The sequence below is a fragment of the Odontesthes bonariensis genome, chromosome 6 (genome assembly GCF_027942865.1).
Source record: "Odontesthes bonariensis isolate fOdoBon6 chromosome 6, fOdoBon6.hap1, whole genome shotgun sequence".
In the NCBI taxonomy this organism is placed as follows: domain Eukaryota; kingdom Metazoa; phylum Chordata; class Actinopteri; order Atheriniformes; family Atherinopsidae; genus Odontesthes; species Odontesthes bonariensis.
In genome coordinates this window covers 34,798,380-34,824,610 of record NC_134511.1, presented here as the reverse complement: position 1 = coordinate 34,824,610, position 26,231 = coordinate 34,798,380, and the positions used below count along the sequence as shown (strand labels likewise).

General features: G+C 41.5%; 3 protein-coding genes across 3 annotated transcripts in view; 1 reads left to right on the top strand and 2 right to left on the bottom strand.

Annotated features, from left to right (window-relative positions):
* The window catches only part of LOC142382527 (neuronal calcium sensor 1), a 15,937-nt gene extending 13,756 nt beyond the window's left edge, over positions 1–2,181 (bottom strand). The window contains exons 1-3 of the mRNA XM_075468506.1: positions 2,111–2,181; positions 1,675–1,953; positions 908–1,028 (exon numbers count right to left, since the gene is read on the bottom strand). The gene's annotated coding sequence lies outside the window, so the exon portion shown is untranslated. The remainder of the gene's footprint in view (positions 1–907; positions 1,029–1,674; positions 1,954–2,110) is intronic.
* On the top strand, positions 77–21,343 carry adamts13 (ADAM metallopeptidase with thrombospondin type 1 motif, 13). Its single transcript, XM_075469161.1, has 30 exons — positions 77–290; positions 5,982–6,079; positions 9,645–9,708; positions 9,887–10,020; positions 11,604–11,687; positions 11,897–12,021; positions 12,112–12,258; positions 12,881–13,015; positions 13,270–13,420; positions 13,537–13,641; positions 13,740–13,891; positions 13,973–14,036; positions 14,370–14,496; positions 14,583–14,731; positions 14,815–14,935; positions 15,130–15,210; positions 15,308–15,489; positions 16,428–16,584; positions 16,763–16,892; positions 16,985–17,164; positions 17,316–17,514; positions 17,592–17,694; positions 17,787–17,916; positions 18,030–18,206; positions 18,287–18,491; positions 19,019–19,340; positions 19,426–19,569; positions 19,656–19,835; positions 20,182–20,357; positions 20,464–21,343. Exons 1-30 carry the CDS (start codon positions 77–79, stop codon positions 20,617–20,619), a joined length of 4,392 nt encoding a protein of 1,463 aa, XP_075325276.1. The 3' UTR covers positions 20,620–21,343.
* Positions 20,755–26,231, bottom strand: LOC142382526 (carnitine O-acetyltransferase-like). Its single transcript, XM_075468505.1, has 14 exons — positions 26,065–26,231; positions 24,633–24,902; positions 24,198–24,316; positions 23,501–23,554; positions 23,214–23,379; positions 22,901–23,075; positions 22,612–22,790; positions 22,419–22,519; positions 22,215–22,334; positions 22,006–22,128; positions 21,779–21,914; positions 21,630–21,692; positions 21,391–21,528; positions 20,755–21,291 (listed from the first exon to the last, which is right to left on the bottom strand). Exons 1-14 carry the CDS (start codon positions 26,089–26,091, stop codon positions 21,076–21,078), a joined length of 1,887 nt encoding a protein of 628 aa, XP_075324620.1. The 5' UTR covers positions 26,092–26,231; the 3' UTR covers positions 20,755–21,075.

Genomic DNA, 26,231 nt, shown 5'->3' with positions numbered 1-26,231 from the left:
AGAGAGAGAAAAGAAAGAAACTCCCATTCAAGCTACATGAGTCTATTCTTTTGTGTGTTTCACTTTAGCTGTGGTCATGATCTGCTCAGTCATCAGCCCTGGCGCTCCAGACAGACGCATCAAACTCCAGGGGCTCTGTGAAGCAGGGCCGGCAGGTTGTAGAGTCTATAAGAGCGCTGCTGAGGGCCTATGTGTCCGCTTCATTTCTTCACAGAAGTCCGTGGGCGAGGAGTGGCATTCGGATGCGTTGCTACCTTCGTCCTTGGATACAAGAGTCACTCAAAGGCTGGGTTAAGCACGGTCGCTCCCTCACAGTCATTCTCTGTTCTCTTCACTCCTCCCACCCCTCCTTTCCCACCACTATCTCTATTGCTCTGGGTAAGTTACTGTAGAACAGAATCCTCACGCTTGACAGCTGAGATAAGGAGGTGTGTAAACTAAAATACAATGAACAAAGCGTCTCTTTGTTAAAGCGTTGAGTCTTATCCTTGGAGTTTATACATACATCAGAGTTTAAGTAAAAGGATTTAAAGGTCGATGTAATTATTCATGGAAAGCAAAAGATGCCTGGTCCTTTTACACTTGTAGAATTGTAGATGCCAACGGAACAGCACAGTAAGGCGTCTGGTGCTGCTCTTAAAATAAGCATGTAAGCTCGCTACCAAGTTTGTAGGCAGATTTGACAGGGCAGTTTTCTTTTCCTCCTCCATTCTGACTCATACTTGTTCTCCATTCTCCCTCCTTCCTGGCCTCACGACAGCGTGGCATGGTGATTTCCTTCTGTCACGGCAGCCAAGAGATAGGGATAATGGAATTTTTTTGCATCGCAGACCCGCATGCACTGATGTCTAACTACAGCAGCTGTCTGTGGCTCAGAGTAGAAAACTTTACTGTATGCACTAGGCACCTTCAAAGTAAACATCTGCTCTCTGCGTCCAAAGCCAGTGCTGTCCTTCTGAGGGATGCCACGCTGATAATCACCATCCTGGGTTTGCTGAAGCGTTGAGGTGTCGGGTGTTACTTGTATGCTATGAGGATAAACAGACAGACAGCAGTTAGAAATGGCTATGACAAGCAGTCCCTGTGTTTCATTGGAATTAGGACAAAGTGGTCGCCAAAAGCTACAGAAACACTGGCAATTGAGTGGAAAAACCCGTAAACCACAAGACCTTTATTTTCCTGTCTGTGAAGCTGCTGAACTCAGCCAACGAACAAAACTTAAACGTGTGGCAAAAAAGAGAGAATTGGTTATTCAAATCCAGAGGCTGCGTACAGTGCGTACTGCTTTAAATTAGCACAGTTTAAACAAAATGAGAGTCGCGGTGATTCCAGTCAAACAGGTGGTAAAACGGCAACCCTTACGAACTCACACACTTCTTAATAAACAGTTAATTAACGCACGTGAAGAGGCGCCTTTTTAAAAAATATATAAATTGACAGGTGTGAAAAATGTGTTGAGTCGCGGCAGCAGCAGGTGGGATGTTGCCAGGCAGTACCATAGCAACACAGTTTATGGCCACATGACAACAACGACAATACGGGAAGCTTGCTAGTCATTGTGTACTAGCAACGTTTGGTACCCATGCTGTTCCGTGTTGCTACTTGGCAGGGGGAAAAAAACGCGTCTCGAAATAAATAAAAAGATTTTCAATTTAAAGCAAGTTATGGGTTTACCTTAGCTACGAACGCGCTGGGTCGCGGTCCAGGCAACGTGCCCCACAGCAGCGAAGAGACCCGTTGTCCTACACTATCTTCTTCCTGCCGAGTTCCGTGAGCGAGTCGCTGCTGCGCTGCTGGCTGTCCGTGCTGCTCGGATGCCGCCGTCAGGGAGTGACGTTGCTGCTGGCTCCGACCAGCTCAGCTGAGAGCCAAAGACACTGACGTCGCGGTACCACTGGTCATACACTGACTCTTTGTGTGCTTTCAGAGCCTTCACGCGTGTCCTTTCTCGGTCTGTGAAAGGATTACTTTTTAAACTCAGAACTCATACGGACATGACCCGTTTTACTGCAGATTTTCACTGTGAAGTTAGGTGCGAAAAATGGAGTAAAGTTAAAAACGATTCCCTTTATTCTTCATGACAAATAAATAAATAAGTTACCCACTTTACCTTTTTTTACTGGCATTGATTGTGCATGGACGGATTGTCAACAATTCCTTGTCCCCCCCCACTCGTCCTAAAAACAGAATCAAGACACCCACACTGAAATTTCACAAATGATGCAGATACGATTTGTTTGTTTCATGGCTTCAATGTGCACTATACATGTTATGCATAATTTGTTGTCTCTACATGAATACTTTGTGCCATTTTGTCTTTTTCTGTCACATTTTGGTCTATTTTTGCTCCTTCTTGTTGTTTCCATTTCATTTTGCATATCTTTGAATCCATCCTGTCAGTCCTTAAGGTATTTTGGTGTACGAGCGCTGTTCTGACAGCAAGCATCGATCGTTGCCGTATTTAGTATTTAGTATATGATAACTATACGTTTAATAATGCTAGGTGCTAGCCAAGCTGGCTCTAGTTTAGCTTCCTGCCAAGCTTCTGGACGCGTAATTCGTTCACGGAGCAGGGTACGCGCACAGCGGGAAGGAGGGGGAGGGAGGGAGGAGCAGATTGCAGTTTGATAGACGGCATCAGTATCCAATCATTGTGAACGGTCCGTTCACAATGATTGGATAGTGTTTTTCCTAGATTGTACGTTCTAGAGCAGGGGTCTTCAACGTTTTACAGGCCAGGGACCCCCAAACTGATGGAGAGTTGGAGCAGGGACCCCCTACTATTTATATGGCATACAATTGTGTTTTATATTTAACGGGGCCTAGTGCCATGTATAAACATAGGTCCTCTGTTATTGTACATTCAACACTAAGCTATTCAAATAATACACAGGTTAATATAATCATGTTTTTATTTTAAACATGTGCAAGGTACAGGGTGGCCGTGCCACTGCCTTTTATAAACAAACATCTTGCATACAACACTGAGCTATTCAAATAATCCACAGATTTTAACTTTAACCCCCTGGAGTCTAAGGCCTTTTCAGAGACTTTGAGGCAGTTGTCACCACCTTGACATTTTCAAGTATTTCAACTAACTGTAAACATCAATGCAAAAGTGACATATATGGTTGTGTTCTTAAAAGCCTAACAAAAAACAATATGAGAGTGAAGTGAATGTAATACAAACACGTTTTATTTAAATTGAGGGGAAACACAACTGTACAAAAAAACAAGTTTTAGAGGTCTTCAAACAGTGCAAGAAAACACACTATAAATATATCTAGCCAAGACTTTTGAAGGTTGAACCTTGTAAACAAAAGTGTTGGCTGCATAAAAGTAAAAAGTGCAGTCAGAAATGTTTTTTTGTTTTCACACAAACTGTAAAAAAGTAATTGTAACTCCAGGCATTGTCTCTGAGAGTTGAATACAAATTAGATGGGTGTGTAACACCCCTGATTCCCCCCACCCCACCCCCCTGTCACTCTCCATGTGATAATTGTCTGTCACTGGCAGGACATTGCTGCCTTCCCCCACATGCTGGCTGAATGGGGTGTGTTCTCACCTGTGAATAGCCACTCAATCACCTGGTACTTTACATGTGAATAGCGATAGGTGTGGCCGAGGAAGCTGCTGCAGTCAGAGAGTACAGAAAATCCAAAGATTTCTGTTCACTCTCTTTAAAAAGGGCCACCTATATAATTTATCTTAATATATATATATTTGAAAACTAGAAGTTTCAAGGTTTTTAATGGTGTCACTTATATGTTTCAATGACAAAAACTCACAGAGTTACAGATGTGTTTTTGGAGATGTGTAAAAAAAATCCCGTCGGCGGGATTTAGACTCCAGAGTGTTTGCATGTAGATGGGACAATGAATCCTCAAACCATCTGTGGATGGCACATGTTTGCACACAATTTGTGAGAAAAAAAACTGTTTGGAAAAAAAACCAAAAAATAAAAAATAAAAAAATTTAAATGCTTTTTTTTTTTTTTAAATCATCTAATCAACCAAAGATTTCGCGACCCCCCTGCAGTACCTGGGGGTCGCGGACCCCCTGTTGAAGACCTCTGCTCTAAGCTATGTGGCTTGGCCAGTTTAGTATTCTGTGCCCTCCACTGCGGTCCCTTATTGCAGTCAGCAGCAATTCCAACAGTCTCACAGGTGAAAATTCAACAGGACTAGTGGTGTAGTCTACGTTGAACGCAGGTAGGCTATACGGCGTATACCCACCTCTTTTTTGGGGGGATTTCCGTATACCCACCTAAAATTCGTTTTTCAATATTTAGAATAGCAGCCACGTTTCATCAACTACCACTTATCATGGAAGCCTTGTTATAATTTAACAATACAACGACAACACTTCAGAATTGCATTCATTCGGAAATTGCGGCAGTCAGTCAATCTCCAACCAATCAGACGCGTTTTTTATGTCTCGCTGTCAGCCAAAACAAAAATCTATCATGGGGTGCGTAGGTGCTTAGTGGCTAAGGAAAGGACTTTGTAAAGTCGAGGCTTCTACGAAAAGTCATTGTACATCTGGAATGGGCTGATACGATATGTTCTCCATGTTCTCACCATTCTGATCGGATTATGGAATTATCATCTCATCATCTCAACCCGAGAGTTTGCATTTCCAGGGCACACTTTTCCATGGCTGTTGACACGTATGGTAGTGATTTATTAACACGTTGTCTAACTTTCGTGAACATATTGTAATGACTTCACGGAGGCTCTGAGACCGGCGGTTGCCGAACGGCTCTTTATTAAGTTATTTCAAGCAGTACAATCGCAGAACACGGGTGACTCTCAGTCCTGCTCCGCAACCAGCCCCAGGAGAACACCAGACCTGCACACAGACTGGCCCACGCCCACTCCTCTCCCCCAATCACCAGCCCACACCTGAGTGACATGACCTGCGGTCCAGTGATTGACAGGGAGAGGAGGAAACAAGCCAGTCCGTGTGCTTTTACCCTCATTCTGGGTCGTTACAATATATTATTATTATGATGATGATCATTATTATTTGAAAAGCCTCAATGCGTGATGAAAACATGCCAGTGAATTTCGCTAGGTAGCCGACCGCGAGCTGCCAGGTTAAACAAAGCAGCAGCGTTCCAGGTTTTTAGTTGGGGACGACGAGGATCATGGCCAGGCGCAAGGGACAGCAGACCTTAGGAACTTTTTTAATAAGGTTGCCCGACCTGACGTTTCCGAAAGTAAGTTAAGTTGAGTCAAAAACATAATTCACGCTTTTTATGAGACTAGTATTGCTACCAAGTTACCCTTCTAGGTTGTTTAATTTGTGGACATAACACGGCAATAACACAGGCTAGTCATGCTGTAGTCTAGCTTTCGTTCTTCTCTCAATACTAGCAAGCTAGCTACTCTGATCCACGTTTGCTTACTTAGTTTAAAATTCTAGACGTTTGTTTTTCTGGGATTCTTCTTTGGGAATAACTCCTAATCGCCATACCTGTCTGTATATGGTCTATATGATGATATGTACAGTGGCTGTCTGGATTAAGTAATTTATCTATCATAAACTAAACTTTATTTACTAGCCAGAACCATGCTATCTCCATGGTATGCATGGATGGGGAGATGTATCTGTACTTAGGCAATGGTAATTACATTATCTACTACACTGTTACTGCGATATAATGTCAGATGCAAAAACCTTTAGTGCATGTGATGAGTTTACAAAACAGGCTATATTTCTATAGGCCTACATTTAAAAATCAGTTCATTTCATTTTGTTTGGGCTTGACTTGCTGTAGGCCTACTTGATAGTAACATTTTTGATTGTCATAGATGAAAATGCTTAAAAATGAAACTTTACATTGGCCTATTTTTTGTCATAGCTTTTAGAGGGCTTTTCATCTGAACTGTGTTATGTCATAGTATTGTAGTACTATGGTACTTATTACTTTTCAATGACTATTACAGCGCGCCACTGGAGGTACGGCGTGCATTAAGGGGCTACTATTGGTTCCGAGGGGTCCCGAGTCCCGACCCCTAGTTTGGTACCACGGGCCAATGACTGGCCAACTATACAGTATACCCACCTCAAAAAGGTAGACTACACCACTGACTAAAAGCAAGTAAAAGAGGCCATGGAAAAATGTAACAAATGAATGGCAGATGTCTGATGTTTTATCCAATTAGAATTTAAGTAAATGTTAGATTTTTTTTTAATGTATTTTAATCATTTATGTGGTTCACAGTAAAGGGAGATTTGCATACACTCACTTTATTTTCAGAACACATTTTACCATCAAGTATTTGGTTCACTATAGCCTGTAATACCAAATATTCTGACTATATAAATGCAATTATGCTGTATCCAAAGGATGGGGGTGTTTTGACTGGAAAGAACTCACATTAAAGCTGTTTTCTTACTGTTTTTAAATTGCCTTTACCTCACGGCACATCTTACATTCTTTTTGTTTGTTTGTTTATGCCTGTGTCACCGAGAGAAGACACAGGAGAACATGCAGCACATTTTAGATCATCCTACGCTTATTTATCCTGAAGATGTTGCTTTAAGGAACCTACACATCAAGACTGAAATATGTCAATGCTGCATTTGACACCCACTCTCACTTTTGTGGTATCAGATACTCATTTACATCCAAGGGAAAGGAATATCCTTTGCAGACTCTTTCAAAGCAACAAGCACTGACACTCCTGCTGCCTTATTCCACCTCCATCATCACTCCACTGAAACACACAGCAGAAATATTCTCCCTGAAGAGGATTATGTGTAGTGACTGCATACTTTATCATGTATCAGAAACCAGATACCATTACTATTAAGTCATTAGCACAGTGGCGTCATAAATGACCCAGCAGTGTCTTTGCATCACTGTAATATGCTGACATATGCTAAAACAGCTGGGAGTCCTGTGGAAGAAAGCAACAGCCTGGAAAATATCTGTATACTCTGTTGTAACTGTGAGTTTCACCGCCTGCAGTTTGTATATTACGGGCTGGAGAGGAATCATTGCAGGGCTGATAATATACAACCAACATCGTATTCATCTTAATTTGCAGAGAGAAAACAGGAAGGCAGTGAAAATCCTCATCAACAGAAAAAAAAAACATTCCTGTGTTTACAGATTTTCCTATATCACAGTATGATAAGTGAGACAACTATATATAAACAGTGATTGAGAAAAATACATCCATATGTTTGAAAAGTAGATACTATGAGGCCATTTTGATTTTTTTTTTATGCACAGCTGCAGCTTTGCCTCAACATCTGATCCATCACTCTGGCAGTTTTATAAATAGTCATATACCTAACTTTGAACAGACAAATGCAGCTTCAGTGAGTCCGACATAAAAGGCATGTTAGATTCAACCAAGGCTTTTTAGTTGAAGAAACAATTGATAACTTCCGAGATAAAAAAAAAAAACCAAGAGATCTGGTTATTGTACTCATTAGTCTGTTGCCTCATCAGTAAGATTCCAGTGCTTCCCAGCTGGCTTATGAAATGATCATTCTTAATCTGTTTTAAAAAGAAAACACAATTAAATTTAGGTATTGATGCACATCTTCTATGAAATTAAACATGAAGAGGTAAGGTGCTGAGCTGTTACAAAGAATAAGATGAATCTAGTTTTTGTACACACATATCATAACAGATGGACAGAATGACGGGGAGCAGCAGAAGAGCGAGAATCCTTTTGTGTACAAATCAGAGCCACTCTACTTAAGTGCATCTCAAAAATGAAACACTGAAAGGCCAGGCCTGATAATAAAAAACCCTGGTTAACCAAATGTCTTGCCAAAAGCTAAAATGATGGATTGTAATTATAGTTTAAAACAAGAAACAGGGCCACAAAATGTTACTGAGGCTAATAGAGCTAAACAGTTTTCTGAGTTAAACTTACAACCATGAGCAGCTTCTTCCTCTTTTCAAAAACTGCAACAAAACATTTTCCCGAGGCATCATCTGCTGTGCCCACTTGAGTATCCCATATGGCTAGTTATATATAATTTAGGACATCATAAATATACAATCCCTGCCCTCCTCCTAGTGAACACACATGGTCATGAGGATCCAACAACACTTATCGCAGTCTGTTGTGCTCAGTAAATCCAGCATGGCAGTGAGGTTTTAATGGAGCTGGAATGCTGGTGTAATGTCTGTGACAACCAGCTGTTAATTCAGACTGACAACAAGCAGATATCTGGCAGACTAATGGCAGTTGGGATTTGAATCCTGGAGTCCTGGAGATAAACTATAATCCCTTGGGAAAGATAGAGATGGAATGGATCAGGAAGAGAGAGCAGAAGGTCAAACATTACCAGCAGGATAGTGAAAACGATTAGAAGTTTATCTAAAATGTAGAATATAATTTCATTATTTCTCAGTGTCTATGATTTTCATAAAACTGGAGGGAAAAAAACAGTCTGTGAAACCATTGAAACTATTATGCAGAGTGTTGAAAATAGGATCAAATCTGATGCCTGTATCATATAAAAGCTAAAGAAAAAAAACAACGTTTCTTTCTAATGGTGCTAATAGTTTATTTTACAGAGAAATCGTCTGGTCCAGTTTAAACCGCAAATAAAAATAATCACAGCCACGACCCAGAAGATAATGCTTGTAATTTCTATCTTAATTTTGGTTTTATTGTTTCCACTGAGAAATCTGCTGCCTTCCTAATAACCAATTTAGCATTAGTTTTGAAAACATGAGGGATATTATTCTCTTCCATTATTCTGGGGGAGCCTGCATATGGCCTCAGTTCTTTCCTGTTTAGTTTGTGCTCATACAGAGGATCATGTTTGCCCTCTAATGGATACAACTGGTATCAACGCAATGGAGCATTTATGATGAGCGTAGAAGGGTTAATCTGGCAATGATTGCAACCTATATATAAAGATGGGACGATCTAAATGAGGCATTTGGTTACTGAATAAAGCATGACAGCCACCATCCCTGATTCCATCTCATTATCAAAACATTTCAATTACAAGTCTTCATGGATTTAAGCTTTTTGGGGTTTTTTCATTGCACTGTGACGTAAGGAAAGAAATTACACATATTAGTCATAGCACATACACTAAAAAAGCCAACCAATGAGAGCTGTCTTCTTGGTCCCAGGTCTGAAAAAAAGAGAAAGAAAAACAAACACGTGACACATATTAACTTTGTCCCTGCCGTTTACATAAACACAGGTTACACATACACTATTGACTGGGCTCTGTCCTGTGTGAGTTGGAGGATCACCCGTTGTCCTGGTGTTAGAGCAGAACAGGCAGACACATAGGAAGAGGGGAAAGATGTTTTTTATGACTCTGCTCTGTCTGCTGCTCCTGTGGCCTGGCTTCAGTGCTCTTAAGGGATCTCTACTGGACGAGGTAGGTGGAAAGCTGTGGGCGAATATGAGTGATTGCACTGCTCGGGACTCCTGCAAAGTGCATTGAACTCTTCAACTTTAAACTGTTTATCATTCTGAAAAAAAACAAGAAACCTGTGCACCGGGTCACAACTATGTTTTACTTGATGACCATCAACATACAAACACCTTCAAATGGAATATATTTCATATATTCTTATCTTTATTTACTTATGAAGACTTAAACCTGCTGTTTCTAACTGAACTAATGATGGTCGTTCCCTCCAGAAGCTTGATCATCTCTCCGCCAATCAAAGAGACTTCTGCTCAGGTTCCTCTGCTGACACGTCAGGTGTGTGCATCAGTGGCAGTCCAAGAACTCATAGTTAGGTAGTGCTTTCTGTCATGGTGTAATTCAGTTTAATACAACTAAATGTCATCTGATAGTTTGTAAGGTTGTTTTAAAACAGTTGCTGTGCTGATAAGCAGGTTGTTGGTGTGTATACACTGTGTTTTCACCTTCCTTACAGTTGGTGGCCGTCTGCGTCGCTCAGCTCTGATGCCTGATGTCACCCATCTGGAACTGCTGGTGGTGGTAGGGCCTGATGTTCAGCAGGTCCACAAGCAGGATACAGAGCGATACATCCTCACCAACCTCAATATCGTAAGTCTGAGCATAAACATCATCAATAAATGATGAAAGTCACGGTCACAAACACTGGCACCCCCCAGGGTTGTGTGCTCAGCCCCCTCCTGTTCTCCTTGTTCACACATGACTGTGCGTCAACGCACAGTTCCAACCTCATCGTGAAGTTTGCTGATGACACAACCATCGTGGGCCCCATCACTAACAGTGACGAGTCAGCCTACAGAGAGGAGGTTGACACCCTAACAACATGGTGAGAATCACCTCTCTCTCAACATCAGCAAAACTAAGGAGATGATCGTGGACTTTAGGAGGCGGCAGGGGGTGGAGCATGCACCCCTCCACATCAACGGATCTGAAGTGGAAAAGGTCAGCTGCTTCAAGTTCCTTGGGGTTAATATCAGCCATGATCTCACCTGGTCTGCCCACACGCACAAGGTGTTCAAAGCTGCCTGGAAACGCCTCTTCTTCCTGAGGAGACTCAAGAAGTTTGGCATGAACCCAGTCATCCTTACCAACTTTTATAGGTGCACTATAGAAAGCATCCTGACTGGTAGCATCTCAGTGTGGTTCGGTAGCTGCACAGCCATGGACCGTAAGGCCCTACGCAGTGTGGTCCGATCGGCTGAGTGCATCATTGGTAGGAAACTCCCAACCCTTCAGGACATCTACCACACAAGATGTCTTCGTAGAGCTGACAGAATCCTAAAAGACTGCCATCACCCATCTTTCGGACTGTTCACCATGCTGCCTTTTGGTAGGCGGTACAGAAGCATCCAGTCTCGCATCCGCAGAATGGAGAACAGTTTCTATCCTAAGGCCATCAGCCTTCTAAATGGACTATAATGCACTCTCATCACATACACACTCGACACTTTATACTTTACACATGCCTACCTTCACTGCTGTTTGCACTGCAACTTGCAATATTGCACAATATTGTATTTTTTATTTTACCTTATGTTCTAGGTTAGTATAGGTCTTAGATTAGCATAGGCTATTATGTGTATTATATGTTCAGTATAGCTCTTGTAATTAGCGTAAAATGTATAGTGTAGTATCCACATTGCCTATTTATTGTTTTTTTTTTTTTTAGTATTTTTTGGGGCTTTTTATGCCTTCAATGTTAGGACAGTTCTAGAGAGACAGGAAGCAGGGGGCAGAGAGAGGGGAAAGACACGCAGCACAGGGCCGCTCGGTGCGGGAGTCGAACCGGGGTCAGCTGCAGCGAGGACCGTAGCCTCTGCACATGGGACGGCCGCTTAACCCACCACGCCACCGACCGCCCCGCCTATTTATTGTTTACTGTTTTTGTTAGAGTACTTATGTCATGACATGTTACGGCATGTTATGTCTTGTTATGTTAGCTGCTGTACGGTGTCCTGTCCTAAGAATTTCAGTGCCCAGTTCGACTTTGAAGTCTAGGACAAGAAGAGCACATTAGAGGGTAAAATCTGTTTAGATCCTGTGCTGTTTATGCTATTTTTTTTTCTTAAACAGCTCTGGAGTGCACTGCAGTAATTTAGTCCAATTACACACTCTGAGCAGGATGAAGAATAATAATCAAATCAAATCAAATTGTCGTTTCAATTTATACCCAGGCCTCTGAGCTGTTGAGAGACATGACGCTGGGCGCTAACATGAGGGTGCACCTGGTCCGCATGATCATCCTGTCAGAGCCAGAGGTAAGTAGCACTGTGTTACAATTCAGGTTTTAATTATAATCATGTGTAGCTGTTAAGCTCAATAATCAGAAAGTTCTTGTTTTTAAATAATGAAGCATTTGCTAGGTTTAACTTTGAATGTGTGCAACAGGGGAATAAGCCGTATTTCTGTTTAGTTTGGTCTTATAAGTAATGTCTTACCACTCATGTTACTGTTCCACCTCTTCCAGGCAGAGATTAAAATGTCCACCAACATCACCTCTTCCCTTAGAAGTGTGTGTGACTGGGGCAGAAGGATCAACCCATCCAATGACACAGACCCGCTACACGCTGATCTCTTGTTGTATATCACAAGGTATTTTAGCTGTACGCATCTACGGTACATTAAGCAGATGTGTCATACACACAGATAAAACTGATACTTTATGTCTGCAATCCCAATGAGGTATGACTTGGAATTGCCTGATGGGAACAAGCACGTTAGGGGAGTAGCACAGCTGGGCGGGGCCTGCTCCAGTGAATGGAGCTGTGTGATCACAGAGGACACAGGCTTTGATCTGGGGATCACCATCGCCCATGAACTTGGCCACAGGTAAAACAGACAATCTATTTAGCCTTTAGTATTTGTGTTAAAGTTTACCATTTACATGGTGCCCTAATGCATAGAGCCAAAGTACTTTTCCTAAGGCAGGATAATTTGGTACAAATTATAGAGTAGGTGTTCAGCTGGTGCACTTTTAAGCAATTATTTTAAATAATTACATCCCAAACCAAAGCAGTACACAACTAGAATTTTATATAGATAATTTAATGCCCCAAAGTTTGCAACCTTTTCAGGACATTACTCTGAAAGCAGCTATGCTGATGACACTATGTAGTTTAATTCAGGTAAGTTTGAACTAAACTACTTCAAGTCCTCAACTGTGGACCCTGACTGGCAGGTAGTTTGAATTAAGCAAATACTGTAGAGATGATCATCATCTTCACATGCCACAAGCAATTGATCAATTTTTTTCTGATCGGTACAGCAAGCCCAGCTCTAGTTGGAGCTCTTGTTGGAAATAAACTTGGATAGCGGGATACATTTTTTTAAATATCTTTAAATGTCACTGGTTTTTCTCAAAACAATATTTTAAGAGCATCATGCTAAAAGTGTCCTACAAAAAGATAAACTCACCATATTCACATTCCGTCTTGATTTTTTTCACACCCAGTTTTGGGATCAACCATGATGGTGTTGGAAACACCTGCAGCAGGAGTGGCTTCATGATGGCTGCTGATGGAGGCTACAACAGTGTGGATCTAACCTGGTCTCCTTGCAGCAGACAGCAGCTTCTCACATTCTTCAGGTGGGACCATCTATTTGGAGTAGCAGTACATTAAAATGTCTCTCATTAATCATGCACTAAAAAAAAAAGCCTTACATCAACAAGTCATATCTCAATGTCTTCACTTTAAGTTAGTAGAGCTGATTTCATATTTTCTAGATGACTTTTTAAACACTTCAATAGCAAAATTTCAGGTGAAGCGTTAACCAGAAAAACTTGAGTTTTTCTGTATGATTTAAGTTGGACTGAGATGTCAAATGCATTGGTGTTCCCAGTGAAGGGAGAGCAGAATGTGTAAAAGATTTTCCTGCCCTGGGAGGCTCCTTACAAGACTGGAAACCTGGGCTGTACTATGGTGTTGATGACCAGTGCCGTATAGCCTTTGGCAGCACTGCAAGAGCTTGCACCTTCACCAATCCTGACCTGGTATGTCAGCTGTAATATGAGCTTGATAATCCTTGGTGGCATTTCGCATACAAAATATATGCCTGTAATTCCACACATTCGTTCATGTTTACAGTATTAGTCTCCTTTTCCATCAGCCAGCTTGTCGTGTTCTGTCCTGTCACATTAATCCTGATGATGACGGCTCCTGCAAACGCCTCCTGGTTCCACTGCTGGATGGGACAGAGTGTGCTCCTAATCAGGTACAGCTGTCAATGTGTTCAGTGAGTAATTTTGGTGTAATAATTTTCCCAGAGGGTGAAGAAGCGAGCCCCAGGCCTTTTCTCATCCTTTCTTACAGTGGTGTCTGAAAGGGCGCTGTGTGTCGCCAAATGATCTTGGCACCTCAGTTGTAGTTCATGGTTCCTGGTCCAGCTGGTCTGAGTTTTCCTCCTGCTCACGGACATGTGGTGGGGGAGTCACACTCCATACACGACAATGTAACAACCCAAGGTAACAAATGTGATACAAGCATTGCAATCTTCTTGGCAATGCCTGTTTTGCTGAAAAATGTCTGACATGTGAAATTTCCAGACCTGCTTTTGGAGGAAATGATTGTGAGGGTCCAGATGTTGAAGCTGAACTTTGTCACCAGCAGGCAAGTTCTTACTGGTTATGTTTACTGTGGGCCTCATTATTCCATGTCAATATGTCAATATCATTCACTCATTGTATCATAGTACCCAGAATCATCTCAGCCTATGATCTTTAGTAATTAGCATAAAGTATGCATTCCCATAAGAAGCCCCAAAATATAAACATTGATCAAATGACTTGAATTTAAAGGCAAAGAAAATTATTTAAAAGGAGACTATGACCTTGAGGCCTAATCAGTTGAATTTCAGATTCCGTTCACTACTTCACAGAAATGTGGAGCCAAGGGTTTAAAAAAAAGAAAAGACCTTTTTTCTTGTCACCCATGTTCATGTAGCCTTGTGAGCGTACCCAGCTGGTTTTCATGGCAGACCAGTGTTCCCAAACTGATCTTCAGCCCCTCCACCTGCTACCACACTCTGCCTCTTTCTACACCTGGATTCCCGCTCTTGGCTTTGCAAAAGGTGGTTCTAAGTAAAACATTTCTTTATGACATCTATTAGGATAAAATATGTATGTAAAACACTTTTCTTCCTCTGGTCATGACCAGGCGATGAGCAGTGCAGATACATGTGCCAGTCAGATGGAGAAAACTTCATTGTCAGCCGTGGATCTCAGTTTGTTGATGGGACGCGATGCGAGTCGGACAGCCTACCTCCTTTTGGCACCACTGCGGCTTGTCTGCAAGGCAAATGCCAGGTAATGAAATGTTAAACATGCCAAGGAGAAGATTCATCTACTTATTTCTTAGCTTTTTACATACAGCTCTTGTCTCTGCCCAGTTGTTTGGCTGCGATGGTGCACTGCACTCTGGGAAAGTGTGGGATGCGTGTGGGGTGTGTGGTGGTGATGGATCGACCTGCAGTCTGACCTCTGACTCTTACAGTGGTGGCAAGGCCAGAGGTAACAAACCACTAAATAATTAAATTATTTCTCTCTCATAAAGACAGCAATCTGGATATTGTCAAGGTGTACCATTTGCCAGAAAAACTGGCCTAAATTCTTATGAACTGCAAAAGTAATCAACAGATTCATGAGTTCAATCCACGTGCACTATACATTCCTCCAGAAGTTACAAGTCAAGCTTTCTGTTTCAGAGTACACCACCTTTCTTACTCTGCCAGTGAATGCCACACAGGTTCATATTGTCAACAGGGCACCTCTCTTTACTCATATGGGCAAGTTGCATCACTGCATCAAGGATATTTTCATGTCTACTTACACTGCATAAACAAGAATTTGAAAAATAAAAATGCGGTTGTTTTGCGTCCACAGCTGTAATGATTGGAGATCTCTACATTGTGTCTGGAATGGGCACAATGGCGCTGAATATCACCCATCCCTCCCCGCTGGATGAAAACCATATCAAGTACCTCATCCACCTTACACCTGATCTTTTACCTGAGACGGAAGAATTGATAGTACCCGGACCGCTGACACAACAGATAAACGTACAGGTCAGGAGAGGAAAACAAACATTTATAAGTGATGTCAAATTAGGAGGTGGTTTTTCTTCAGTATCTGAGAAGAAAAAAAATTGGTCGTTTATAGTAGAATCCAATCCAATCCAATCCAACTTTGTTTGTTAAGCATTTTAAAAGAACCACAGTGGACCAAAGTGCTGTACAGGATAAATAAAGACATAAAACATATATAAACATATAAACAAAATAAAATGAAATAAACAACCCCAATTCAGAAAAGGACAGGATGGTATGAAAAAAGGGGGAAAAAAACTCGGTACTTTCATTTCATTGTACAGTATGAACCCAAAACATTTCATGTCTCTCATCAATTTCATATAATTTGTTAATTGTATTATTGTCAGCCAAGCAAAACATTCAGAAAAAGCTGGGACAGGAAAAATTCAGGGATTGGGATGATATAAAAAATTAGTTTAAAAAATTAGTTGCAAATATGTTAACAAATGAGGCCAAAGGCACAAACATTAACTGGACATCTGTGATCTCCATCCCTCAGACAGCACTGCATCAAACACAACCATTCATGAGTGGCTGGTATACCCACATCGGCAAGGGAGTACTATGTTCCTTTGCCAATCACTAAAATATGGATTTACATTAATTAATGCCACTTTAAACTTTACTGTGCTGAATAGAAGCATTATATTAACCTGAGACAGAGGTGGCATCAACTTCTCTCAGCTCAGAGGCAACTGGGAGGAATGGAAACTGTGTGCTCCTGAACAAAGACAAAAAGGACAGTCCGATCTTTCACTGCCTGCAGTCAAATTTAAAGTCAAAGTGAATGTAGAATTGTTATGACTGCATCTTTTGTTCTTAATTTTCATGTTCAATGCAATTCCAACTTTTCTGGTTTTAGGCTTTATGTTGTAGTAAAAACACGTAATCTATAATCATTTTTCATGTTGCAGATCTATCGCAAATATGGAAAAGAATATGGTGAAAAAACAAATCCAAACATTAGCTATCAGTTTTATGTCCCTACAAGAAACGGCAGCTTGACTGACACCATTCCTAGAGGCAAATGGGCTGTTTTCACATCACCTTGCTCTGCCTCATGTGGATCAGGTAAAGAAACTTAATGATAAATAATAAAGAAAATCACAAAGAGGAATACCCAATAAGTTGTAATGCAGTGTATTTGGTGGCAGGTGTCATTAGTAACTCACAGTAGCCCATGTATAAAGTAGAAAATATAAAGTTGATTTTCCTATTTTGAAAGCTTTCCTATTTTCCATCTTTACAGGTGTGCAGAAGCATGTTTTTGTCTGTACAGATGAAACCACCAACAACCGTTTGCAGGAACACAACTGTAAAGTGCCTCCTCCAACGACACCACCCTACACAACCTGTCAGCTCTCACCCTGTCCCCCCAGGTAAGATTCGATCAACTAGTTTTTTTTTTTTCCTCTTTTCATTGGCATACACAGCATATATCAGCATTCACGAATAATGTACCATTTTGCAGGTGGGATGTAGGAAAGTTTGGGACTTGTAGTGCCTCCTGTGGAGGGGGAATGAGAGTGCGCCCTGTCCAATGCGTTCAGAAACACGGATCTGATGTAGTAAAGTTTCCGGACTCTGAATGCTCCTCTGATACTGCTCCACACACTGCCGAAAAGTGTAACCTGCAACACTGTCCTGCTAGGTATGACATACACTGTGTTTTTGATCATTAGGTGGCCTGATATTCATTTAGAAGTACGAGCACTTGTACTATGATCACAGAATATGGAGGATTTATGGTGTTATTCTGCTGCCTCAAACTGACTTAAAAACCCACTTTTCCGTGTTCACAGATGGCGTGTGTCAGAGCCAGGGGAGTGCTCAGCAGTGTGTGGGCCAGGAGAAGCGAAACGAGACGTATCATGTGTGCGGCCAGAAGGAAGTCAGGATGTTGAAGTGGATCAAAGTTTTTGTTCAAAGCAGACCAAACCACCTGATTCTGTTTCATGTGTGGTAGACGTCTGCCCAATTGGGTGGGAGTCCAAGGGGGAGGTAAAGTGAAAAGAAACTGAAATCTCAGTCATTTCAAAGGATGAAAAGCACGTCTAAACAGTGTCTCTCTTAAGCAGGAAGGGCACATTTTTAAGTCTGGTTTGTCACCACGCTCCAGACAGGCACCTGTGTATGTGTGGAGTCCTGTTATCAGCCAGTGTTCAAAGACATGTGGCAATGGTAAGTTTAAAGTACAGTAAACCTTACCTCAGAAACAAAAAGTTTTCTACATACATAAAGTAACTCAAATCCTTAATGCACATGCCCTGCAGGAACCCTGCAGGTGTGGTTTTCTTGTGTGGACCACCAGACCAGACTGGGGGTGCCTGATTTCAACTGTGCTGCTTCTACCAAACCTAATCCTCAATCTGAGATATGTGGCACTTCTACATGTCCTCCTATGTGAGAGAGCATATTTAACATGCATTCCATGCAGTATTTGTACATAGCTGATGTTTTTTTACAGTAAATGTTTGCACATTTCAGCCAAATCAGTATCTCTTTATAACCACCAGGTGGCGCTCTAAGCAAGGGGTGTGCAGTGTAACATGTGGAGGAGGGGTAGCCAACAGGGTGCTGTACTGCGCTCGAGAGGAAGAAGGAGAGGAGGAGGTGGTAGATGATTCCAACTGCAGCGTCTTTCCCAAACCCACAGCAGTGGTTTCTTGTAATACTCACAGCTGCCCTGCAAGGTAAATCCCACACAAACACCACATCTGTGAACAGTTTTTGCACAATCAAACTCATTTCACCACCAGCATCCCTTGTCCAGATGGAAGGTCCTCAGGACATCGCCCTGCTCCGTGTCCTGTGACCTGGGCGTAGCTCAGAGGAACGTGTCCTGTGTCCAATTTATCCATGGCAAGGAGAGTGTGGTGCCGGATGAAAGCTGCCATACAGTTGTCAAACCAGCCACCACAGTGCCCTGCCTGGTGCAAGTCTGCACCTTCAGGTGGGAGGTGAAGCCGTGGAGCCAGGTACATTTCATAGGACTGGATAAGAAGGAATTACTGTTAGACTCTTCCCCACAGCAGTCCCACTCACGAACAGTTAACTGGCACAAATTTGCACTGCTATGCAATAGTTCTGCACAATCATTACTATATGTTTTTCCTTTGTATATTTGGCATCAATATTTATCTCACATTCCCTTTATTTTCATCTTTCTTTCTTATTTAATACTTTTTTCCCCCCTTTTTTTCCTTAATACTTAATTTTTAACTGAAGACAACAACTGCCAGTAAAGAATCCCTTGTGCATGTCTACGCTGATTCTGATAAAAACTAAAACTTGCTGATTTATTGATCAGCCAACTAATAGAGAAAAAAAACAGAGGACCACAATCTAACAATTTTCATTCCTCTGCAAGGACATGTCAGCCTATTCTATAGAATTTACCTACCTGAATATTTTTTATAATTTCATTATAAATCATTATCTGTACATGCATGATGTTGCTGATGCTGTGACTTGTCTTTACCTCCCATGCCGTGTCCCTCCTCAGTGTTCAGTACCCTGTGGATTTGGCATCCAGTCCAGGGCTGTGTCCTGCATGGGCCCTTCTAAGCCTGAGCCCCTCAGCCCCCTGTTTTGTATGCACATGCCCAAACCAATCACCATCCAGGGCTGCTTCATGGGTAGCTGTATAGATGCAGCCTCTGACACCACCACTGCAATCGCGATTAGTCTCACAGAGGGACCTCTTCCATCTCCCACTCTGATTGATAAAGATACACCACAGGTCCGAATGCACCATCTTCCTCCAAGTCCAACAGAGGCAATCACCATCCCTCAGGCCACCACAACCACTCCAACTTCAGATTCAAGTTAGTATGCATAATTGCAGCTGAATAGCTCATTAAGAGCTGAATGCAGAGCAGGATTATAATTACAGCACTTACCCTTTTTTAGGTGCATGTGGACAGCTCCTCCTGGAGGAATCAGGCACGGTGGATTTGAAAGATGTAACCAGTCGTTGCACCTTATCTATAGGTCGACCCCTTGATGAGGTCATCCATATTAAAGTGTTATCTAGCAACTTGAACTGCAGAAAAAGTACGTTTTAAATAAAATGTAAATATCTCCAATGGCTCCTGCCGCAGTGAAAATGTCTGAAACTGAATGTTTATGTGTTCTTATAGAGGAGTACGTGGCATTTTACGACCGCCTGGCTTTCTCAAGGAAGTGTGCACAGGTGGCAGGTAGTGAACTGAACACTAGAACCAATGTCCTGCTAGTGCGTCAAAATCTGTTCACTCCTGGCAACGGTGTGGTATTTACCTACACTTCACAGAAGAATGTGAAGAGGAGCCACCATCGGGGTAAGACTGCTTGTTTGGTCAACATAACAAGTAGTACCATTTAATGCTGTTCAAATAAATCAATGTTGTCAATTAAAACACAAGGGTTAGAAAAAATAGATAAGTAATGAATCCATAAAAATGTATGAAACAGTTTTTAAACTGCTACCATCTACTGCAATCAAATATAAAATGTCTGCAATAGATATAGCAAAGCTAAATATTTCAGAGTTTAATATGCTCTTTTTTTTATTTATTGTGGTAATAGCAAAAAACAAAATGTGCACACAGATGTAACAGTGCATTTGACTGTACATGTGACGTTTTGTTAGCCAAAGATTAAACAAACATCATATCTGCCCCACAGATTGCGACATTCAGCTGTTTTCCTCCAGCGGCGTCTTTGAGAATCCAATAACGTCAAACACTAACCACACCTGCCGAGTGCTCATCAATGCACCTCCCTCAGTGAAGATCAGAATCCAAGCCCTGCACATAGGATTGTTATTCAACGCCACCAACTCCCAGTCTACCTATATTATGGTGCAAGCAAGCTTTAGAACACATGGTGTTTCAATATGCTGCACACTCAATCGGAAGAATGTGTAAGTGGTATAACAACTGGATTATTCTTGTGTTTCTTGTTCAGATCCGGGACATGGATGTCTTAAAGACCAATGTGTTTAATGGCCAGCAGCTGTTCCTGTGGCACTCCTCTGGAAATATGGCTGAGGTTGAATTTCATGGCGACTACCTGCATTCCAAAGGGAGCTTCAAAGCTGAATATTCATTTGTGGGTCACTGATATTAGATATAAACTTTCTAGAGACAGTTTGGATTTATATGCGTAGCATTTTTTTAGTTTCTTTAGTTTACAACCCTCCAATTAACTTCCTATTTTGACAATTGTTTTGACCTGAAATAAATAACAAACAAACCATGGCACTCAAAATCTTTTAAGTCAAGAGAGGGCTCCATGAGGAGCTGTAAAATATAGACAAAGGAATAAGTATTTTCTACCGTTACAATTCATTTTCATAATATTTTAAAATATTTCTTTTCCACAATAGATTAATTTTTCTCTTGAAAGGCAGTGCATTGACAGTCACACGTATACTCCCCCATAATCCCTTTGGTAACAGGTCTCCTCTTAGAACAATGTGCGTCTAGGCCAGTGTGGCATTCTGCCAACAGCTCTGGCAACGACTTGATTCAGTTTCAGCTCCCATGCACAACCAGCATGGCAGGCTCTTATGTGGGATCACTGTCTGGCCGTGGCTGTGTCTTCCAGGAGAGCTCTCATGTCCAGAAGTGCATGCTCTACATTCTGGGCAAAGTTGGCAGCGTTCGTCTCCTCACAGCTGTTGAAGGCCGTGATGGCAATGTTGATGTGCTCATCCATGGGATTGTAACACACTCCATAGCCATCTGGCACCATTGGACCAAAGCACATCACGCAGTCTGTCTTGGAGCCAACCTGGTCACAGAGAGCAAATACACAAGCAAATAAATATGTCGATAAACAATAATTTGCTCAGCATATATGGACTGTCGGTTGTATTTAATGCAAATGTACCTGGCTGGTGGAGAGATTAAAGTGGTGAGCTACTGCATAAGAGGTATCCATGAATATCTCAGGCATAGAAGTCAGGTCTGTAATACCCTGCATCTTCAGCCCAAGAAGATGCCTGTCTATCCCTTGGCCATGAATAGTCTAAAAAAAAAAAAAAGAAAAGGTGAATGAGTGGAACACAGATTAATCAGATATTTTTTTTAAGAAGAACACAAATTTTTACAGAAAATCTCAGATCTCACGTTGTATGCGTTTTCCCTATGTGTCTGAACAGCCTTTTGCAGCAGTGCCAGCCTCTCTGTGTTCTATTGGGAACATTTGCAGCTCATTAAGAAATCTCACAAGTTGAAAATAGCATATTTATTATGGAGCACTACTGATTCACCAGTACCTGTTTAGCTGGGTCTTGCATTGCCTGGACAAACTGAAGTGAGTCCACAGTAGTTGAACGGATTGCATCTGTTCGCCCATATATAAACATTCTCAGAGATGCACTTTCATAGGTAGAACAGCACATGTCATACATCCTGGGATTAAAACACAGCACATCAAGTAGATATGTTACACTTAATGTCCACAATCAGTACGATTTTCCAGTGCAGGAATAAGGTTTCTTACCTGAAGTAGGCAAGTTGAAGAGCCATTTGCACAAATGCATCTGGACTCAGTTTATGTAGCTTTGGAACATTTTTTCCAAAATGAGAAAACATAAGCACCTTCACATCCAAGTCCTGTACCATCCTAAAAAACAAAAATGGGGAATTTAAAATAAATGCAATCACAGACGGATGACAAACACTAATGACAATGCACTGTACTTTACGCACATGTTCATGTTTTGCTTGGCTTTCTCAATGTCTCTCTTGATCTCAGGTGTGATGTTAAATCGCAGTTTCTGAGGCATGGGCAACGGTACCATAGGAGAGCGAACGATCTCAGTCCGCCTCCTGTTGAGAGAAATGAACCACTGAGTCCATTTAGTTAATTTACTAAAAGAGAGAGCACTCATCTAAAAACAGAAAGAAACTTACATGCATTTAACAACGTAATCGATGAGAAACACAATGGGTGGACCCTCAGCAGGTGCATGTTCATACACCAGTCCACATGTACCGTCTTCGCCAACAATGAACTGAGGACGATTTGGAAATACATTCAAATTCTCAACCAGTGCCAGAGTCCTGCTCATTATTTCAAGTGTTAATTTGTCTCTCTCAAACTGACCTGTAACGTCTTATCAAACCAGCGGTTGCCACTGTTCCGGGTTGCTCCTCCGCCATGTAGCATCTGTCCAGCCACACGGCTCAGATACAGCTCATCTGATACCCGAGGCATCGGAGCGTCCAAACAAACTGTAAATATACTTTTCTGGATGGCCCGGACTGACTCCTTATTTGTCCTATCTGTGCACAAATAAAAGTACAAGGAGGATTAAATATTTTCTTTAAAATATGCTTTCTAACCAGAAAATAAAGTTGGTGAATATTGGGCTTTTTTCACATTCCCTGCTAACCCTTAATCAGGTTGTTATAGGCTTTTCCCCACGTATTGCGGTGCTGTGATGTTAGGATGCCAATCGGTTCCTTATTTGACTGCAAAGAAGAATTCCAGATCTTCTCCAGCTGCATGTAAATCTGATCCACTGTCAGTGGGCTGCCGTCGCTGTTGTACACATCCAAGACAAAGAACTGGGGGAGAAAAGAGAGGCACATGTACAAAGGGGTTAAGTATTTCCACAGCACAAATGAAGATGACTTTATAAATTTGATACTTTTCAAAAAACACTGATAAGTACAAAAGGGGAAGCCTGCACCATCATAGTGTACCTGAAAGTTGTGGACCACGGCGATGTGAGAGGGAGATGTCTTCCCAGTGCTATAATGTGCAACTGTATCTCTCTTGGGTCCAGGAATACGACAGGAGGACAAAATCTGATAATACTGGTCCATACACAGCGGCTTCCCACTCAAATATTCTACTGGCAAAGTTTCACTATGACACAGAAGCATGTTGTATTATTCATTTTTAGCTTTGAAAAAACAATCCTGTCAGGATAATAATGAGCTTTCTATCACAAAGGTACAATGTTTGTATTAATTTTGGCCAAACTCACGAGTCAATCATTTTTTTAAAGTCCAAAACTCCTGCAATTAGTTTGGCGGCAAACCTGTGCACAAAAATTCAAGACGTTACTGACACGCATATGATGGCTCCAAGGTTTATTACGGGTTAATACGTCAAAGCTTCTCTTCATAAGAGTGCAGCAGAGACCTGATTAAATTCAACTCTGAGAAGAGACACAATGAAATGTCATTCCATAATATTATCATTGTACTCCTAAAACTCAATTACTGCCTACACCATGAATTATGTCTTACACATCTAAATGATCATTGTTATAAATTCAAAGTGCATAATATCCCTTTGGGCCACCACATTCACTGCATATCCTATGTGTCACAGTAGTTAAAAAAAGCTGAGCAATGGTATGAGCAGCCAGATGGCTTTAAATAGCCAGCATGTGGAGGGAGGACTCTGCAAGGGGTCAGCTTGAAACTTCAGCCGAATACGAGCCTGTTTATACTGTACTTCAGGACAAAGTAAATCACTTTAGGAAGCAGATTTACGGCTGGACTCATAATAAGACAATTACAGACGTTAACTGATCTTGTGCTAACCCAAGAACTCTACGGCACACGTTTGAATTATTGACTTTTTAAAAAAAAATAAAAAATTTTTAATAGGATTGTGGAGATGTAAAGCAGTTTAGATACTGTGGCTGATTTTACAGAGTTTCCCTGGTTTCTCACCTCATCTGCCCCTGCCGATCTTCAAAGTGCATTCGAGGCAGAACAACCCCAGGGCTGGTGTAAACTGCCACAGGCATGCGGCAGTCCAGATAAGCCGATTGCATCCACCACTCTGACAGCTACACAAACACACCAGGAGACAGACGACATGACGTGATATTTTTTAATACTTTACTCCATTTAGAATATATTAGACTATGGAGAAGGTCTACCTCCTTCAAAAACTACACTGCCAAAAAAAAAAAAAAACTACTAGCTACAGCTCAATCAAAAGGTCTCTCTTGGTGCATGTAATCAAAAAAAAGACCTTGATTCAGACTGAGCCGTAATTTATTTTATCAAGACAGTTTCAACTTATACCTTCTATCAAAATTTACATTTACTCTCAGCATATCCATCCTGCAAGATCAAAGTGAAATCAAGCAAAATATCTACCCAGTTTTCTGTCTTTCGTGCTTGTCTCTCCAGCCCTTTCTGCAGTCTTTCTCCGACTCCACCTTTGAGGAACTCCTCTACAAGCTGCCGTGTATGTTCCAGCTCTTCCTCGCTGACGATAGGTTCCAGACTGGCCAGGTAGCGCTCACATGTTTGCTTCAGGGGAGGCACAGGCAGCTTGGGCAAATTGTCCTGATGTACAAGGGACCTCTCTGGGATCTGTGTTACTGGCCTGAGCAACCGACATGGACTCGCAAAGCCTGGCCGCAGCTATAGGACATGAAATTGTTAAGAAACACCCTTTTTGTTTGGATAACATAAGCATAATGGTAAGGAAAGGAGTGACTGGCTACATGACCATAAATATTCCACTTCATTCGAAAGTAAGTAAATACTGGTATTTGATGTTGCTGGTAATCTAGTTAAACCTGTTTGTTAGTGAACTACATGACAGGCCTGAAAGATCTCAGATGTGAAAATGTTCTAAGTTGTGTGCAATTGAAGGCTGGAATAGTGAATGTGTCAGTGTGAATGAGCTGACATGGGAACTGGACTCACAGTTGTGAAGAATATTTTGAATTATTTACAAAGGCAGAGACATTACTGTGTGTGACGATGATTTGGTCCATGAAAACTAAGCAACTGAATGAAGCAGTTACAATACTAATTTGGAGTTGCTGGGGTGTCTTCTAACAGATTATAAATAGACGGTTGACACAGCTGAACCTTTGAAGCTGTCACTAAAGCTAACAGACATGAAAGCAACAAATCTATTTGTGACCTCATGTTAAGCTACTATTTTATTTAATGATTTAAAATTCTGCAAAGAAATTTAGAGAGGAATTAATATTTTTCAAGATTACTGCAAATTAAATAACAGTGGAAATATAATTAATTCAGAAGTGGTGTTAATTACATTTCTCATTTATGTATAGAAGTTTTAGATCTGTCAAGAAAAGAACCATAACAAAGCAGAACTTCCGGTTGGAATTATCAAAATAAGATTATTATGACCACCATGTGTGCTCGTGTTGTGGTTTTATCCTACCTGTGAATAAAATGTAAACAAAAACAAAAACGGGTATATCACTGGAGGGGTTCTGCGACGACAAAAACTGCAACTATATTGCTGTCTCCGGTGTCCTTTTAGCAGCGTACGCATTAAGCTAACGTTAAGTAATGCTACAGGCGACGTTAAGCTAACATTACGCATAATGTCGCATCGACGAGCTACTGCAATAGCACTAAAACAAAACTCTACCGTTGCAAAAATACACACATTTCGACAACATACATCGTGGTAACATGACTTTCGTTTTGACATAATATTTTGTCGTGTTGCGCCACACCCTTCATCACTGTTTGACTGCATAAACACAAAACATGCGTTTTTTGTAACGCTCTTGAAAAACATGTGAAGAAACAGACTCACCGCGGCTCTGACAAAAACCCCTAACATCTTGCTGTCCCGGGAATATAGATGGGAAACCTTCGGGCTGTCATTTCTCAAGGACAAGCACACTGTGTATTATCAGCCGTCCGCCCCCCCTTGGTTCCACCGAGCAAAGACAGGTAACAGCTCCTGTCTTCAAGTGTTGT